The 20,013-nt window shown below is 40.5% G+C and overlaps 2 protein-coding genes across 2 annotated transcripts in view; one reads left to right on the top strand and one right to left on the bottom strand.

Annotated features, from left to right (window-relative positions):
• The window catches only part of LOC144014067 (uncharacterized), a 491,860-nt gene that overhangs the window by 23,944 nt on the left and 447,903 nt on the right, over positions 1-20,013 (bottom strand). The window lies entirely within an intron of this gene.
• Positions 1-20,013, top strand: part of lgr6 (leucine-rich repeat containing G protein-coupled receptor 6) — a 37,413-nt gene that overhangs the window by 5,493 nt on the left and 11,907 nt on the right. The window contains exons 2-6 of the mRNA XM_077513567.1: positions 10,172-10,243; positions 14,850-14,921; positions 16,596-16,667; positions 19,236-19,451; positions 19,559-19,630. Of these exons, the coding sequence (XP_077369693.1) occupies positions 10,172-10,243; positions 14,850-14,921; positions 16,596-16,667; positions 19,236-19,451; positions 19,559-19,630 (504 nt within the window). The remainder of the gene's footprint in view (positions 1-10,171; positions 10,244-14,849; positions 14,922-16,595; positions 16,668-19,235; positions 19,452-19,558; positions 19,631-20,013) is intronic.

Genomic DNA, 20,013 nt, shown 5'->3' with positions numbered 1-20,013 from the left:
TAAAACCGTAATCTTACATTCCTACAAATTTTCAAATTGTTTAGTTTACTCATGCAAAAGATTTATATAGCCATCATTCACAAGAAAAGATTTATTGAATAGGTCTCCCACATACCACACATAGTGATGATCATCTTACATTATCTAGGTTTCATAACACAGTGTTACTTTGAAACTAAAAGTTTGTTACATTTCGTCCAACTACGCACAAAAATGGATAACAAGTGACGGGTGGCATGTACAAAAGAATGGTTGAGGAGATATTGGGATAAAATGATTGTAATCAAGAGTAATCAATAAAGTCAAGTCTAAGTCTAAAAATTGGAAGCTAAAGGTGATTAATATAGCAGCATTTATACAGTCAGATCACAGTGGCACAGCAAAGCGTACACCACATTTGTGTTTTCCAGCAGCTGGGAATTGTGCCACTGTGAAGAGATTTACCGTATATGTCAAACAAGGAGGAAGAAAAAATAAAATTGGTTCTTTTTCATACATGGCACAGGACCAAACTAAATATCTTTAAAATGACAGCAGCCACGTCTTCATTAGTATGGGCTCATATTTCATTTCATTTAAATCTAGATCTTATCTGTGACCACTGTTCCATACTGTATATGGAGCAGAGGGGCGGATTTGTGAAGGCAGCATTAATGTAGCAGTGAGCCAGAAGTGGATTTCAAACTAGATCCAGTGTCCTCCTGTTTCTGACATTCAACCAAAGGAAACCATAAAACTCAACACCAACACATAATCCGGTTTCACACAAATCGCCCCTGGGAATCTGCATCATATGCACTGGAGAAAAAACACCTATCAGGAATAACCTTCTGGGATCTCCGCACAAGTCGCGGAATTGTAATCGTAGGATATTATTAGCAACATATTTTCGGAAGCATGGGCTAATGAGCTTGATGAGGCATAGCTTTGATTTACAAAGATGGAAAAAAAGAGATAAATAGTATATTAGTATATGCCATGTAAAGACCGTGACAATATTAATGAACTATGAAGGCTTTATTTGCCGACCCACAACAGCTGCCTGTCAGTCCTGTCCACAAGTCGGAGGCAGTTGTATGTCATGTCGCTCACACTGTTCCAACACTTCCTGTTCCATTACTGAAGTGCTTGACCTTTCACCCCTCTCCCCTCTGTCTTATGTGTGGGAGGACAAGATGTGAACATAAAAGTGTGTATGTGCCCTGTGCGCAGTATACCAGTCTATGAAGACTTCCCACAAGGCATGAACGGGTTTCCCATGACATGACCCCAGACTAAACAGCCGCTTTCTCCACCCGGACATCCGGCTGTCACTCTCCCCAATACTACAATCTCCCCTTTCTGCCTTGTTATCTCTTCTTCTCTCTTCCTCCCTATCTGTTTCCTGGGCTCTTTTGTATTCAAGTCGTCCCTGTGGACATTCTTGTTCAGGTGAATGACTTCCTCACCCTCTCCCCTGCTCTTTGTGGCCCATGAATGAGAGACAGAAGAGAATAAGAGAAGGCCTGATAAAGAGTTCCTTCTGACACAAAAGGCAACGTACCACTCCCAGGAAGCGTAGAAGAGAAAGAAACAGGGAGAAAGAAAACATCATTAGAGCATTGTAGTCTTCTTCCTGCACTCTTTATGTGTGCGTGTAAACTTGTGTGACCACAAGAGGAACTAAAATCCAAAGTAGTCGGTCTATTTAAAAAACAAAAACAAAAAAGTAAAAAGTAAACACCAAGACCTCACCATCAACAAACCATTTAGGCCCCATTAAAGGCAGCGCCCTAGCATAGACTAGCAGTCACATTATGTGGGATAAAAGATCCTCTTTCATTGTGGCTTTGCCTGGGTTAAAGAGGTAAGCGGAGAGGATCAGACAGGCTGAATGCAACAGAAGTCCTGACTGTCATAATGGCAGGAAATGACAGCTAAGGTGCGGCTCAAAGCAGTGCAAATACAGAACTCAGGGCCTGTGGGCAGGAATACGGTCGTTGCTTTCGACCAGACTTCTATATGGCCAACGTTCGATGCGGATAAGCTGCCTTGAAAGAAACAAATCTTGCGGACATTATTAGCAGTTTTTTGGCTGAAGGACTATGCCTGAACAAGGGGGTAATTGATTTGCTGGGATGTTAGGAAATAAAGGAGATCAAGGCTTGAGGGGATGGCTTTTGGAACTGTATGAGGTCATATTGTAAAAGTGTGAGTCATGAAAAAAGATCCTTCCCAAGGGCAACATGCATATTTGTATGAATGCCAAGAGAATTGTCACAATTGATACTGCATGTAAAAAAAAAAGCAGTTTTGACTATTTTAAGTTGTACTCTGCTGTGTATTTTGTTGGCATGTTGTTTTTCATTCATAAACATGCAAGCAAGCGACCTTGCCAGCATGCTGAATTCTTGCGTTATTTGTAAGTTCACAAACTCCAGAGAATACATCTTGTACCGCTCCTGCTGATACGTTTGCAGCTGACCTTTCTTAGGTCGTACCAATCAGGTGTTGTTTAGGGCGGAACAAAACCAATAAGCGCCCATGGCGGGGGGAAGCAAACAAACCTAACAGGCGAACGGACGCTGCAATTAATTCTGTTCTCACAGAATTACCGTGTCCTTGTTGAATTTGAACAGTAAGAGGCGCTTTGTGCATTTTTATCTGGTAAAGATGTTTGCATTTTCTCTGCTGTGTCATAGATATGTCATATGACATGTTCACTACCGTCTAAAAGAGGATATGGTGTGCAGCTTTCTTCTTCGTGAGTTCAGTTTCGACGTGAGGGGCTTTCTTCTACTACCCGCAGATGAATTTCTGGAGAAAAAACCCAAAACTGTAGTGAAACGTGCATTTAAAAAAATTTATTTGTTGCGAGAACGTTGCAGTGTCTGGACAAAGTTGCGTGTAAGTGTGATTTCACTGTATTTTCTTGAGTAACTCGACAACGACAAACTATTTGCGGTTAATAATTTGTTGTTACCAATTAGTTGGAATTGGACAATTTTCCACAGCACACCAGACAGTGACTGTGTCCGAATGTGCACCCTACTCCCTATATTGTGCCCTACTGAGAGGTCACGCTATTTTGTAGTGGTGAGCAAAAGTCCAGGGAACAAAAATGTAGGGCAATCAAAATTTTCCACAATGCACTCTGAAAAGTAGTGAACATCGATGCTCACTCAACCGGGTTGATATAGACAACAATGTATTGCAAGTATGAAAAAAAAAAAATCATGGCGCGATCGACTGCGCAAGAATAAAATCAATGCAATAATATATACCACGGAAATAATTAGTTTTAGTTAAAAACATGTACAACAAAGGAACTAAAGTACAGTTTTAAAACATTTTCATTCACAATAAATAGTCGGAGATTTATGCAACTTTTACGCCGGTGCATCATAAAAGTTAACGGTAGTCACGTGATATGCGAAGAGGAAAAAGTAGTGAGCTGGCTGTCCGAATCGCCAAACAGAATGATGGCACTATATATTAGGCCACTATATGGTGCGGGGCTACGTAGTGAATGAGGGGCTAGGGGATAAGGGTGGACATTCGGACACAGCCAGTATCTCGCGGCACACTACAGTGGTTGATCTAAATAGTTTAGATCTATTCTTTGAGAGAATGTATTTATTCTTTAAAGAACACGTCTGCCTGACACATTTCAAAACTGATGCAAGACACAAACACCTGCCTGCTGATCCCATCTGGGAACATATTCACCCACCAGGGTGGTCTGTCCTGCACCCTAAAAAACGCCACTGTGGCTCCTGATTGTAGTGCTGGTGGATGTCGTTCAGGTGAACCTGAGCATGAGTGTAGCTGTGTTTCATATGGTGTGGCCAGTTGTTTTGTTGCGCTAAATCATCACGCTTGTTAAGGAATGCCACTAGCTTGAAATTGTCCACAAAGGAGCTATGGGCACATTCACACCCGCACACAGAGAGGTCTTTGATCACAGGGTTGATAACATACTTCAGTGGTTCTGCTGACGGCTAAAAGGAAATATGATGAATCACACTATTGTAACAACAGGTCTATGTAACCCCACGCTCTGTCTGAAATTTGAAGCACAGATCGGGAGAGCGTGTGCGAGAGTGGCACAAGATAAAGGGACAGAGGGCCCAGGGTGATGAATGGAAATTATCCCCCTAAGACAAACACCTTGCCATGGTTACCCAATAAATCACTTTATAAAGTCGCCGCCTTTCTTGCCTATTACGCACTCTTGAACACGTACATGCATAGACACATGTACACAGACCGAACAAAATATATCAGATGATACTGTTTATTTGAACATCAGAACAGATGGAGTGAATCATGTGTCCTCATTTACTGTACTACTGGACTCAACCTTTACTTCAACCGGGAGACATAAGGTAACAGCTTTTTGCCAGTCATTCAACACGGTGCCTCTGCAAGATGAAAGATGATCCTATAGGGATATATATTATTTGTATGATGCTCTCAGCAAAAAAAGGCAGTGAATGTGTGAACATTCACAAGAAAAATGAACAAACCACAAAATTGCCCATTTGTCCACTGTCTTCTAAAAGGGGAACTAAGCCCTGTTTTTTTAATTTGCAAAAATACATATGTTCAAGCACTAGTCAAAACACAGCACTCTGATTAATATTGCTTTCTTGGATGGAATAACAAACTGAAAGATTTATCAACGTCAGATTCGGTGAGTAGTCGTCAGCCACAGTGGTGTTGAAGTGAAAGCAGCCTGTTCATACAGCACACGACTGAACTGTATCGGCTAACAGATTTGGAGCGATGGATCTAATCATTTGTGTGCACATAATGGCTGATGATGGAAACCATGCAGTGCCCATCAGAGGAAGTGGAGCCAAGAGTAAAAGCCTTGTACATCAAAGACTTCATGCGAAATGTATCCACACTCGATAAGTAGATGAGGACATTATAATCATGACAATCGTGACGTCACTCCCGCAGAAATTTGACAGCACGCACGGATTTTTTTTTTTCACTCACTCACTCACTCACTCACTCACTCACTCACTCACTCACTCACTCACTCACTCACTCACTCACTCACTCACTCACTCACTCACTCACTCACAGAAGCTTACATGTGTGAATGAGTGAGTGAAAAAAAAAATCCGTGCGTCGACAAATTCGCCCGGCCCTGTTTGCGAAACCCCCGCCCCCCCACCCCATTCTAAGGCACTTAGAATACAAAATTAATCAATGTTTAAAAAAACAAAAAAAAAACAACAAAAAAAGACACTTTAATGTCTCTATTTGTCATTTTGTCTTGCAAAGCAGGCTGGAGTACATCATGACAATCTTGTGCTTATCTGTAAATTGAAGCAGAAATCATTTATCAATCAAATAATTTTGAATCGAAAATCGTTTGAATCGAGAATCGAAAATCGATTCTGAATCGAATCGTAGACCCAAAAATTGTGTTGAATTGAATCGTGAGACAGTCAAAGATTCCCAGCCCTAACAGAAACGTCCCGCTGTTGACAAAACAAACACAAAATGGCAAAATACAGCCTGGGTTGCGGGTTTAGGACAAAATCACCACCAGAAATTAAGAGAAGCCCAGATCTGTAAATTGAGAAGTAGTTTGTTTAAATCCTGTATTTAAAAAGTGCCTTTTTCTGAGTGAAACCAGCAGACTGGGCCTTTAAGCCTGGTTCACACGACAGGAGATTTGGCCCGATTTTAGCCAATCGTAAGGACGTGCCGACACGCAAGCATTAATCTTAACAGATATTCCTGCCGTGTGTGTTGACACCACACACGGCGCCTCCCGATATCGGCGCTGGGAAGGACCTCCGACTTGAAATCGCCGATATTCAACATGTTGGATTGTTTTAGCCCGACTATGCTCCGTGTGCGGGCTGCCCCGAGGACAGACCACCGCGCAGCAGATGGACAGTGACGTGCAGCCGATCAGAAAGCGAGCCGGTGAGGTGGGGAATCCAAAATCAAAACAGTCATGACGTAGCAGAAGGTTCCGTGCTCGCACTATTAAAATCTTTTTATTTTATTTTTTTAATTAATTATTTGTATTTATTTATTTTTGTTTTACACGCACACACATTCTACACAAATAAACGTGGTCTCCGTGTGGGGCACGAGCCCGCGCCGCCAGCACCGAGCCGAGGGCAAGCAATGTCTCGCCAGCGCCCATTTACACTCCTTTAAACAACACATTTTCCTTTTATGCCGCTTTTTCGGCTGAAAACCAGGATCGACTCACGTTGACTCGGAAGTCACGTTTAATCTCGAGAGGCTTTGCGAGACTTCCAATCACATTCTTGAATAAACTCGGCTCGTGTGTGGTGTGTTGATTGTGCAGTGTGGCTGCACACCATACACGGTCGCCTACGTTCAAAACTGTAACTCCTGTGATTTTTTTCTCTTCACGTGTGGTGTCTGTCAAAGATTGGAAATTTTAAAATATTGCCGTGTGAACCAGGCTTTAGTTGAAAACAATAAGGCGTGTTAAAATGACTGACAGATATCTTAGCACAGACCCCAGCCACCAACAAACGGGAATAATACTGTCCAAGACACAAGATGCTGACATTCATGCACTGCGCAATCAAACCGAGTCACACACAATGATCTCATAAAATGGGAATAGAGAAACCTCAATTGTAATTGTAAAACTTCGCATATACACTGCAGAGGCTGCAAAATCCTTAAGCTCTCACTTTCTCATTTTCTGTTGTGGCCGTTTACTCGCACTGAAAATCTGCACGTCACAGCGCCAGCCGACACAATGCACATGTGGTAGTCATCAATCATAATTATCATGGTTTAAAAAAGCCACAGCTGTTATTTGATTTTAAAAACAAGCCATAGCACAGCGCCTTCCAACGATACGTCAAGTTGTCAGCAGAGGCCTTGGCCTGCAGAGGAGAAATGTCTCTCTGTCTCTCTCCGGCTTCCCAGCGAGTTGGTTGGAGAGCAGAACCAAACTAAGCCACACTCAACCTTTCCCCATGAATCACCGTTGTTTCTTTATCTTAAAACATTTTCTCCATTGCAGCTTGTTTATTCTGAGCGAAGTCGCTGCTATGGACTTTCACACAATGTTTGTTTATGGTTTCTTTAATCAGGAGCAGATAACGGAGCGTTGCCTTCATCTGTAGGCTCATCCTCAGAAGATGAGTGAAGTCTGTACATGTTGCTTGACTCTAACAATTTGAAACATTTTAGAAAATATATTTATATCCATCCATTTTCTTGACTGCTTACTCCTCACAGGGGTGTTGGAGCCTATCCCAGCCGGCTTCGGGCATTAGGCAGAGTACACCCTGAACTGGTTGCCAGCCAATTGCAGGGCACACAGAGACGAACAACCATCCACACTCACAAGCACACCTAGGGACAATTCGGAGCACCCAATTAACCTGCCATGCATGTCTTTGGAATGTGGGAGGAGACCGGAGCACCCGGAGAAGACCCACGGGCACGGGGAGAACATGCACACTCCACACAGGAAGGCCTGGAGTCTATCTTGCATCCTCAGCACTGGGAGGCGGACGTGCTAACCAGTCAGCCACCGTGCCGCCAATATTTACAACTAGATGTACCGTATTTTCCGCACTATAAGGCACACCTAAAAGCCTTCATTTTTTCAAAAGCTGACCATGCGCCTTATAATCCAGTGCGCCTTATATATGGATCAATATTGAGCCGCAACAGGTCTCGCTGTCAAGACGCTATCAGTGACCCTGCACGATCGGTGACGCGCATGCGCAGAAGATACCCCCCCCCCCCCCCAACTTGGATCGCTAGCTAATACTAATACTTGACCACAGAGAAAATAATAAAACAGCTGTTTATTCATTTTGGGAGTGAAACTGGTTTTTAATCTATTAATAAAGTTTGACTGATCTATCTGACTGTTTTGTTGACATTCCCTTTAGCGCAGCACCATCTAATGGATGCATAACGTAACCCCAGCCTCTACTGTAGCGCCTTATATATAGAAAAAGTTTGAAAATATGTCATTCATTGAAGGTGCGCCTTATAATGCGGTGCGCCTTATAGTGCGGAAAATACGGTAAATATATTTCTATGCCCTTTATAATATCAACCAGTCATGGTGTTACTGCTTATTTGTCATTACCATGAAAACTCTGTTATCACTTCAGTTAACCATGTCTTAAATCAAGAACAGCTTTACTGTTGCAATCATCTTCAAATCACTGAGCGGAGCTTTGCAGAAAAAAAAAAAAGCCCACTGGACAAACATGTAGCATATTACAAGCATTACATTATTAGTGCGTTGTTATTGCAAGGGGAGCCCCTCGTTGCCTGTCTGGCAAGCTTGTAAAGAACTAAATTAGAAAGGAATAAAGTAATTCGTAATGCTATTTTAAACAAGTCAATTGCTGATAAAACCGACTACAGAGGAGAAGAAACACTTGAGGCGTGAGATTTTGGCCCTGATGGAGCTCAGCCTCCAGATGAAACAAGATTTAAACTTTTTACCCATAATTTACAATTGATAATTTGAATTTGATCACATTTTCTATATGCCCCATTAAACGTTTAACTGTTTTCATAAACAGTGAGTTTTAGAGCATGTTGTTGCCATCTGAAAGATGAAAAGCACTTCTAATGTAATTTGTAATCCTGTCATTTGCAGAGGGGTGCAGCCTTCAAATTTTTTTTTTTTTTTTTTTTTTTTTTTTTTTTTTTTTTTTTTAATAGGCCCATTGCTACCTTTTATGGCACATTGCCCCAGCATGTCAATATGGATTTGCACTCTGAGCTGTCAGCGCAAGCCTATGATTCCATTCCAGGATATTCACACAATTCAGAAACTCATTAGAACATAAGAATGGCACATAAGTAACAGCTAAATTGAGTGTAGTCATAGTAATGTAATTAATGAAATTAGAATATGAATAGCCAAACCTTTAGTTTGGCGCAATCTCATACTTTTCCTCTTAACACTGGCTTGAAGACACTCAATATAGGTGTCCTTGACTGACATGTTGAACTCCTCTGAGATCTATTCTGCACTTAGACCCCTGGGGGTTCAAAAGGAACATATTAAATGTCAGTGGAGCTATAAAAAGGCTACTTAATTACGAATATATAACACATCCCTTGGCAAAAGGATTTGCAAAATGTTGCAAGCTCATCGTATGGAAAGAAAAAAAAAAGTGACAGTGCGGAGTGTGGAACAGACTGCTGCATATTAGGTCTATCCTTGACAAGGTGTCAGAACAGTTAAATATATAAGTCAGGGAAAAAAATGTTGCCATGCAGTGTTTTTTCCACACTCAAGTCATCTGAAGCTGCATACATAGATCATACCAGTGGATCAATCAATTCAAGCCAAGTTTGGCTCACTTGGCTCACAAACAAAAAGCTTTCTTAGTAGTGAGTCAAAACTCACAACTCTCAGGTGCTTCCACGAGCGCAGTTTACACTTGCTTGCCTGGTGGTCCGGCTTCATGAGCAATGGTTAGTATCATGGGCACAAAGAAACACACATAGTATGAGTCTACGTCTTGAAGCCTCAAGCATGCGTACTATAAAGGCCAAGAATAGGGGTGACGTAACCCCATTTTGTATGGTCAAAAGACTGACGCAAAAGGTTAGATGTGCTTTCATCCACAGGCTGACAGAAGTTGTCACTGTATAATTTCAAACTGTTGCACTGAAAGATCTGAGCATCCCCCTCCTTAACCTCGATGACCTCACCTGCGTCAACATTCACCCGAAACAAACACTTGGTGAGCGTGTCAAAGATTCAGAGAGATGGAGAGTGTTTACCTTGGAGCAGTCAGCAGGAAGGTGGAATGATACAATTTCACGAGATGGGGGTAAGGCACGGAGTTAGATATGAAAAGAGACCGAGGGGTCAGATCACAGGAAAGTTAGAGTGAGACATCTGGAAAAGAGAACGAGTCGTTGGGAAGAGGAGGAAATTAGCTGCCCAACAAAAATTCACCGGGGAAATGTTGCTACATTTCCCTCTCCTCAACCGCCTTTAACCTCTACCGACCCTCTCATCCTCTCGGTGTTCTACTCCCTACTATGGATGATTGATTACCATATGAAATCCAGCACCTCAACATATAATTTACATGGCCTGGAATTCTTCAAAGCCCATTGATAAGGTAGCCTGTGCATTGATTGATACTTTCATTCTGTTGTTTCTCTCCCCTCTCTTCAGGGATCTAAGCATGAATAACATCAGCGAGATCCAGCCAAGAGCCTTCCACCGACTGCACCTGTTAACAGAACTGTGAGTATGGAATCCTTCAGCTCATATTCAGTTAATAACCTGTGGTCACAACTCATACATGACAAGGAAGTCATAGCCTGAGCGGCTGATCTGAGCTCCCCTCAGTGACAGAGATTGATGACTCTGGCCTGCCTCTCATCTCTCCTGCTGAGAAACTGCCTGAAGCGAAACCTAGTGCGCCCTGGAATGACGACTCAAAGGAACACGATATTCACTTCGAGTGAATATTTTGTGCTTATAGCGTTATGCAGGTTTTTGCTCACCACAAAAATCCTACGCTGTCTTTCTGTCTTGCCAGCTGCACAGCACAAAAGCATGCAACTCTTAGTTGAGGCAAATACAGTTACACAAATGAACTTTTTTGATGTTTTCGTAAAACGTGGTGATGAATTCCTAGACAAGGCCCTGCAGTTTCACTTTCACACTTTTCCCTAGCTCTGCTATAGAGAGATAAAGCGAGGAAGCTCACGATAAACATTGCATTATCAATATATACGAGAGCTGTCCGATTACATTTTTAATCAGATTGATCACATCTTCGTATTTTGATTAGTCACGATTAATCGCTCAACTGAAAAGGCTTTTTATCAACACTTTGCCTGCCAAATTTAAAGAGCTGTTAATTCTTTTGACATTTAATGTTACGAGGAAATCTTCAAAAATGTTTGATCCACTGCACACGCTCATCCTCCTTTTTCTAATCAGTTAATTTCTTGCATAATTTAAAATGGGGGGGGGGGGGGGAACCTAGTTTGACATGAACAAATATTCTGTCATACGCAAACATTTATTAAATGCTTTACTTTAATGCATGCAGTTATGTTTATTGCTCAAACACAACCTGTGCTACTTTTAACATAACCATCCACTGTCAGCGAAAAGATCATCTGCTTTCAAAATTAATAGTGTTATTAATCTGCGTTAATACATGATTAATGCAATATTTTTGGGGATTAATTAATTAGTTAACGCTTTAACTTTGACAGCACTAATATATACATAAAAGAAAAATAAGCAAACCTGAACAAGATGTGAGAGAGCAGCGGATGTGCGTGCATAGTATTTGCTGGTGAGAACAGAAGACGGCAGGACTAGGCATGTTGCGACTGGTAGAGTGATTAATTGTTTGATTTTTGGCTTTACATCTTTGCATTTCCACCCTCTTTATACATACACACACATCATTCCAATTCATGTTAAAGCACTTCACTACTATTGCATGTCAATGTGACTTCTTGTGATACTTTTCCCACAGTTTGATGTTTTCTTCACAAACTTAAAATCTTAAATACATCCGTTTTGTGGGAGTGCAAATTCAGTGCAATCTTTTAATCAGCATGCAGCACATTTTCTTCATGTCCTCAAGCGGTTTGTACTATACAGCATTTTATCTCTGTCAACAACATGGTTACCTCTGTGTCCATGCAGATTATTCTGATATTTAATGACATGTATATTTTGATTTATTAATGGTGGCGATTTAAGCATTTAGCAAAACATGTAAATCTTTTTGATTCTTTGCAGTTTTAATATTGGTGTTTTATTAGGACATAATTCAGAGTTTGTTTAGGAAATTAATGAATTACATTTTACTTAAAACACTTCCAATGGACTGTCAGACAAACATTAGCATTACAGGAGCCAGTTGCAAGTTGCATGTCTACAGATTAATGAGTTTGAAACAAAACACAATCTTGGTTACATGTATTTCAATTATCCTGTCTTTAAATGCTGTGCCCTAAATTAAACATTGAGTTATTTTCCAATACTGTATTCTCACATTGCTAACAGGCAGGGTGTGGTTCAAAGTATAAATTGTTAAAGTGCTTTTATCATAGGTTCTTTCCACCAAAGTTTAAAGAGTACAAAATATCACATATCATTCTCCTTTTAATTTGTATCTTTTCAAGAGCTTTTGGAATTTAATTTCTTTTCCAGTCACTCATCTCTTAATTACCTTAATTCAATAGTAAATGTTTACAGGAAGAAATCTTAACGAGAGCAATGTACAAATGTGAGCACACAGAACTTAAAAAAAAAAAAAAAAAAAAAAAAAAAACAGTCCCGTGACAGGAAAACAGGATGGCAAGAGATTGTAATATTGGCCATTCTTAGTCTACTACAGCAACTGGATCCAGTTCTAGTTTTCCTTTTCCATTTACTGTGCCAATACAGTTTTTATCCCAAAGACTCCTGCTTGCATTTGTTGTCCCATAAGTATCCCCATAACACTTTTCCAAGTCTTAATTTTAACGACTACAATTGCAGAGGTTAATGCCAGGTTAGGTGGTTGACCCTGAGACTGGACCTCTAAACAGAGGGAGAGATCAAATTTCTGTTGATGGATGAAGGGTGTGAAAAAGTCTTACACGCTTGTACAGACACGACAAACTACAATCTTTTATCAGGATAGCATATCACCATTTTGGCTCTGCTGCAACATTAGGAAAAAGAAATAAATTCTATTCAACGCAAACTGAAACACAGAAGTTGTCCTTTGTTAATATTTATCAAATTGAGGTAGTTGGGTCTGATGATACTTATACTTGCGTAATGGCAGTGTGGTTTCATTGGTTACCAGTTTATTCACTATTCAGTATATTAAAATCACTGTGGTCTCTTTTGTTTAACATTAAAATCACTTCACTGGGTGGGGTGAAGTACGCCGAAGCTTCAGGGTTGAGTTTTTATCTATGCAGCTCTAGGGCCAATACAAGTCCAAACCATCCTGAAATCAAATTAAAAGAAAAGAAAAAAACAGCTGGGGCAATGCTTTGACATGAACAAGGCACTTTTCATTAGAATGAGATTGATTTGGAATGATTATGAAAGCCAAAGTGCGGAACATTCACCCATATGTACATATGCACATATATACACACACAGACTGATGTCATGGAAACTGTGTCAACAGAGCTAAGGGTGTTTTACTGATGTCGATCAAGACCATCAAAACATATTTCCACTATCCGTCTTTACTTCTGATATAATAATCCATTTAACAAATAAAGTATCCAATGAACGCTCAACTCCACTCTGATGCAATTTTGGCACCAATGTTGCAGCTAATGGGGAAAGGCTGGTTGGCTGGGATACGTGCACATCATACCTATCATGGCTGTAACTTGTGTGCTTCCAAAATCTCTAAAGGTCTTACTCAAACCAACACTCAACCTCCACTACCGAGGCTGTTTTTAATTTTCCCTTAAGTGCAACCTACTGTATATCTGCAGTGCATCTGTTGCTGATCCTTTACCTTCAGCAGGAAGATGCCTGCGGACGTATATATAGAGAGGCTTAGATCCAGTTTATTGGGCCTCAAGAAGGTCTATAGAAACCGTTACTCCTATAAAAGTGCATTTTGAAATGGTCCCTTTGAGCCATAGAAATACATAAAAGAGGAAAATGGCTTTAAACTAAAGTAGACAATCAGGAATAAATCATTTACTGAAAAGGCCGCAACCATTTCTTACGCAAAACCATATTGCGCATTCATTGTACCTTTGAGGCTTTTACTGCACTTCTATCGGCATGACGAAATGGCTTCAAAATAGCATGGAAATAATCAATTTTGTACTCCATAATCTACATGTGATCTTGTGTCTCTATTTGTGTTGATAAACACACACTTCAAGAGTGCGAGAATTGGCAGGTATATGTGGGGCTGAATGGTCCGCCAGCGCAGTTAGTCTGTCTGACACATATTTGACAGGAGTATCAGATGTCAGAGAGAGTTTGCTCACAGCCCTCGTCTGTTACCATCTGGGTGATAGTGGTGATGGTGGTTTGGAAGGACCGCCAGTATTCAATCAGTATGTGATTTGCACCAAGACATAAGGCTGTCTGACTTAAGTGCAAGAGTGTGAGCAAGAGGATGCCCGTGCGTAACATGTAACGTGTGGTTGCGTGTTTAACAAAAGTGGGTGGTCTCAAGCTGTGAAGCGCAAATCTGTGTTTAAACTGTGCTTGCAGCTTCTGACCTTGAGAGTTACACTGCTGGACTGGATGCCATTTATTTGGACATCTTATACACACTCACAAATGACCATTAGGTGCTGTGTTTGATAAACAAGCTGATTGGATTGCTTGTGTGAATGTGTGTGGTTTTTCCTCTCTTGCTATCCTCAAGGCTCCTTAGAGTGAGCCTAATTTAAATCAAGGACATGGAAAATAGCACATGCTGTCACACTACACACAAGTCCACATAATAAAAAGGATGCACCTTATTACACACACGCACACTTTTGTAAACATATGCACAGGAAGACAAGCAAATATTTAGTTTCAGCACTTACTGCGCTAATCTAAGTTTTATTCAAATCGGACAATATTCACTCATCAGAGATTCCACTGATTGCTTAAGATTTCAGCATGTGCTTGGGGCCAATAGCAGCCACACTGAAGGGAATGGAATATTATTTGCATAATGCCCCAACAGTCACCCCAAAGCATTGAGATGAAGTCATGGCAGAGCTTGATCCCTTCAGCCAAAAGTAGAGAATGAAACAAACGGCAACATTTTCTTATGAGACTCGTAAACCTTTATGTACTGTATATGCCTGTACTTCATTTTGTCTCACTTTCTGATCTCTATTTTGGCCTCTAGGCGAATCTCTGGGAATCAACTGAGGTATATTTCAGGCCATGCTCTCCAGGGTCTCCGCAACCTTAAAGTTTTGTGAGTAATTTCTTCCTCATTTCCACACCAATTTTATGGCTTCAGTTGTCTTGCCATACTGCCTTCTTGTTCAAGGGTAGAGTTGTTCTCTTGACTACTTTCTAAAGGTCAGTGCATCATTAAATGCCCAACCAAATTTTTCTTTGGGGGAAAATCACACACCTCCACAGGTGTACTGCAAGGCGTCACACCACCCACAATGATTACAAGTGACAAAAAGAAACCATCATCCAACTATTTTTATGCATGCCACAAATACAAGTAGTAAATTAGAAAAACGTGCACAACAGCTATAAAAACATAGAGCCGCAAAAGATAATAAAATGTGGCCACATTTTTAGTGGGTGTGAGACAACACTAATCTCTGAGAATCAGCTGAGTTATATCTTGCACCATGCTCAACTTTAAAAGTTTTAGGAGTAATTTCTTCCTCATTTACAAACTAATGGTATGGCTTCAGTCTTCTTGCCATGCTAGTCGGTTGGTGTATCAAGAATTTTGGGTGATGGTGTTCTCTTGAATAGTACGTCTACTGTATGCAGGTCAGTGCATCGTTAACTGCCCCGCCATGATTGAAATTAACTTCTTCCATTCCTGTAAATGTCACCCACATACAGTTAAAGGTGTACTGCAGGGACCTACTGGTCATGCCACCCACCATGGTTACAACAAGTGACAGAGAAGTCACCATCAAACTATTTTTATGTATGCTGTTAAGTACATTACAAGTAGTAAATTACAAAAACATGCACAGCAAGTCGTAAAACAATACAGCTGTGCCTGTGAAAATTCTTATTCATCGACTCTTACTGGTCAACAGTCCAGATGCAATCAATTTAATGTCCAGAGGGGAAAACATACTACTACTACTAGTAGTAGATCTGGGATTCACAGGCAAAATGCACATTCATTATTTGTTGACCATTTAACCAGTGAGTCTCGAATCAACTGGAAAGGGTTACTAATTGTACTTTGACAAAAAAAAACAACACATCACAGTTAAAAAAAAAAATAAAAAAATGAAAAATGCAGTTTGATCATCATGGTAAATAAATAGAGTGCACTTATATCTTGATTTATCAACACTATTATGTTGTCCAAATCAAATCAAGAGTAAATTGTGTACTCAGACCACAAGAGGAATATTACAGTTTGTGCTTGGGCAGTACAGCTAAAGATATTTATACTGCTGTCCTACTGTACATTGCATTATCATCCCTATTCTTTGGTCATCATCGTAATTGTTCCTTTAGTATCATAAGAATGTCAAAGATTGTTTTAAATCATTTTAGTTAAACCTTAGGTTTGTCTAGGAATCAATAACTTTATTGCACCCATGCAACTTCAGCACCATGTTGCTTTGATGGGAAAGTAATAAGACAAGCAACCTAGTCTGAAGACTTAAAAGAGCCTAAGTAACCTGTACAAAATGGAGAAACAGAGCAGGAGGGGAAATAGAGCGGTCAATTGCTCCCCCCCAATTTCCTCATTGGTCTTTTATTCTGAGAAAGGCATCAACAGCCCACCCATGGAGTTTCTCCTTTCCTCTATACCTTCATTTGCCTTTTCCTATTTGGGTCAGATTCCAATCACTACATAATTATTGGTTGTCTCATGTGCCCTCATTATTTGTTCATCTTTCGTTAACTAAGGTATTATTTTTGTTCCTTTCAGAATGCTCCAGAACAACCACCTTGAAAAACTCCCTGATGATGTGCCGTGGGACCTACCAAACCTTCTTTCATTGTGAGTCCAACATTCACACGCATATATGCACAGACTTATTCACATCTCATTCATAAGGGGATGGAAAACTGCCACCATACCCAACCCCGCATATCTCAGCCCATAGTTCCAGTGACATATTTCAGACCGTCGTCAAACATCGGCTAAAGTCCCTCTGCACTCAAAACAGAGCTGTCTGAGTCTCAGTTTGTGTAAACGGCAACACACTTCATGTAGCATCTGGAAGCCATGAGGGAAACAGCAGACCAGGGAGGCCAGGGAGAACATCTTCAATGAGCTGTGAAACAACCACATTTTCCATTAATTCCCCCACTCTTCCTCTTCCACTCTTCTTGCACCACCCACACCGCTATCCACTTGCTAACGAGTGTTTGGTGGCATAATTACCGTGGGGTCGATGTACATGTGTCAGCATGTACGATTGGGTGTGTATCTGTGGACCTTATCTGGAATTTCATTAACCTTGTCCGTCAATCTTAATATCATACCACAGCCAAATGCCACCTGCCTGATTTCCACATTAATAATTAATGTATTCAAAAACATTAAGCCATTTTTCCCATTGCAGATTGGTAAAGTTGTAGCAAAAGATTTACATGTACATTATAACTCACTGTCCACCTGCTTACATGTTGTTATACTGAAGGTGTGCTCAAATACACTTTGCTTATCCCCATATCTGTCAACGTATCTAAAGGCTGGACCTTTTGTTGATTCATGTCAAAATAAAATGTGTGATACTAATGTGAAACCTGCGACTGGCTAGCAACCTGTTCAGGATGTACCCCGTCTACTGCCCATAGCCAGCTGAGATAGGCTCCAGCACCCCCCGCGACCCTTGTGAGGAACAAGCGGTTCAGAAAATGGATGGATGGATGGATAATGTGAAACAAGGTCAAGTGTGTGTGTGTGTGGTCTTTGAACAATTACTCCCCTTAGAGATGGCTTCAAGTCAAGAAAACACACACACAATGAGCTCCTGCGTAGAGACCCGGTACCTTGTCATTATAGTAATGATAAGCCCAGCATAGAAAGATTAAGGTGAAACGCCTTTGGAAAGCAAAGCTTCTCAGGTGACATGAAGCACGTGATTAAGTAAAAAAAAAAAGAAAAAGAAAGAAATAATGGCAATACAGCACAGGATGCTTTCATCCAAAACAAATTAACGCCTCATCTTAAACAAGACTTATCTTGTCTCCATACAACTATGCGTAATAACATTGAGAAAATCAAGTCGTCATATATCAAAGTCAGTGAATAAAGAGGTAAAGGGACATAATTACTGGATTGTGCTCATCAGTAGGCACCAGTGACTACATTTAGTCTGGGGAATTCAGAAAGATCAACTCCTGGATTGTGTATGAGAATGTTCTCTTTCAGTTTCCCATAATCATACTTCAGACTTTGATGTAATAGACAGGAAATAGCTGCTGCTTTATTGGTTTCTGTGAAACATTCCTAGTTCTGACTAGACCTTCTGGAGACCTGGCAGGTCCACTCTGAGTAACAATTATTTTGCCCTAGAGAGCAGTCCAGAAAGTTGAAGGTTATTCCGCAGCTTTCATCTGGCGAGTTGGGTCAAGGGCAAACAATGTCCACACATGATGCCGAGGGATGATGTTGAGCACAAAAAATAGATATTGAAAAAACTCTTTTTCAGAAGTAAACAATGGAAATGTTATGATACACGTGGAGCATCTGCCAGTATATATGCTACAGTTGCCGCTCCTGATTGAAAATGTCCCTAGGGCGCAAAGCCCATAGTTCAGAGTTTAAGTTCAAATTTCACTTTGATGTTGCTGTTTGTTTGCTGCCTTGAACGGGTGATGAGGCACAGAAGGAGCTGCAGCACAAGACTTGAAGAATCACAGTGGGAGACTAAACAAGGATGTTTAGAAAATAGCCAAGTATTAATCTGTGAGCTAATGGTTAACAGTGGTCCCAAGTTCTTCGATGTATAAAGCATACAACAAAATGTGGTTTTAAAAAAAAGAATAAGAGCCGGGGATTAGATAAATAATTAAGGGTGAAGGGCCAAAGTGAAGGGGCAAAAAGAAGAACAGATAGAGGATGTGACCTTGGATTCTCATCTCTGCGCTGAACTTCCTGAAGGGACCATCTATCAGCCTGAACGGTGTGTATGCATTAGTACAATCATGCCAATGGCTTGAGGACACCAAGAGGAGGACAAAGGTTTGTTAGGTTTAGTCGGCTTGAAGAGATGAAAGAGTGAATGTGTGTGTGTGTTCAGTTTAATAAATGAATCAGTTGAAAGGATACATTGTTTGTGTCTCAGTAATGATTTGCCAGGATGTGAAAGAAAGTCAGAAAGCATATTCTAAGGCTCTTGACACTCCCCACTTGTTAACTTTACCCCAACACTGAGGGATTAATAACCAGCATATTATTCAATAGTTACCGCACATGCCTGTACTGGTGAAACTTTTTTGCACAGAAACAAACACTAGTGCTTCAGATAACAAGGGAATTAAGTATGCATACTTCTTATAATTACATTCCTGTAAGTCCCAGTCCCACTAACATAAAATGCATCTTGTAAACCCACAGGCGCCTGGATGCTAACCTCCTGTCTGACGTTCCTGCTGGCACCTTTAGTGGAGTTCGCGCTCTAAGACACCTGTGGCTAGATGACAACTCCCTGACAGAAATCCCAGTCACGGCCCTAGATGCTCTGCCCTCCCTTCAGGCCATGACCCTGGCACTCAACCAGATCACGCGTATTCCAGATTACGCATTTGCCAACCTTTCGGCACTTGTTGTACTGTAAGTATCGAGTGAATCGGTCGCTTTTGTTGAAGTGGTGATATACGTAGTTTGTCTAAGAAACCAGAATGTCACATTCTCTAAACAGTTGTGGCCTTTACCTATAGGCATCTCCATAACAACCGGATCCAGACCATGGGAATGAGAGGTTTTGAAGGTTTACATAGTCTGGAGACTTTGTGAGTATCTCACACATCTAGTCCTATATTCAAATACAAGAAAAAATGCTTGAACCAAAATTATTAGGTAATGATGAATTAAAAAAAAAAAAAAAAAACATATATATATATATATATATATATATATATATATATATATATATATATATATATATATATATATACATATATATATATATATATAATAGGGGTGTTAAAAAATCGATTCGGCAATATATCGCGATACTACAGCACGCAATTCTCGAATCGATTCAATAGGCAGCCGAATCGATTTTTTAACATCCATTTTTGATGGAAAAATATTCAACAAAACGTCTAAATTTCACATCTTAAGCATGGAAGAATGTTATATTAATGGAACATTAAGCCATAATATTTTATTT

Source organism: Festucalex cinctus, chromosome 2 (assembly GCF_051991245.1).
Source record: "Festucalex cinctus isolate MCC-2025b chromosome 2, RoL_Fcin_1.0, whole genome shotgun sequence".
NCBI lineage: Eukaryota > Metazoa > Chordata > Actinopteri > Syngnathiformes > Syngnathidae > Festucalex > Festucalex cinctus.
Note: the sequence above shows the minus strand (reverse complement) of the source record. Positions and strands in the feature narration are given on the sequence as shown.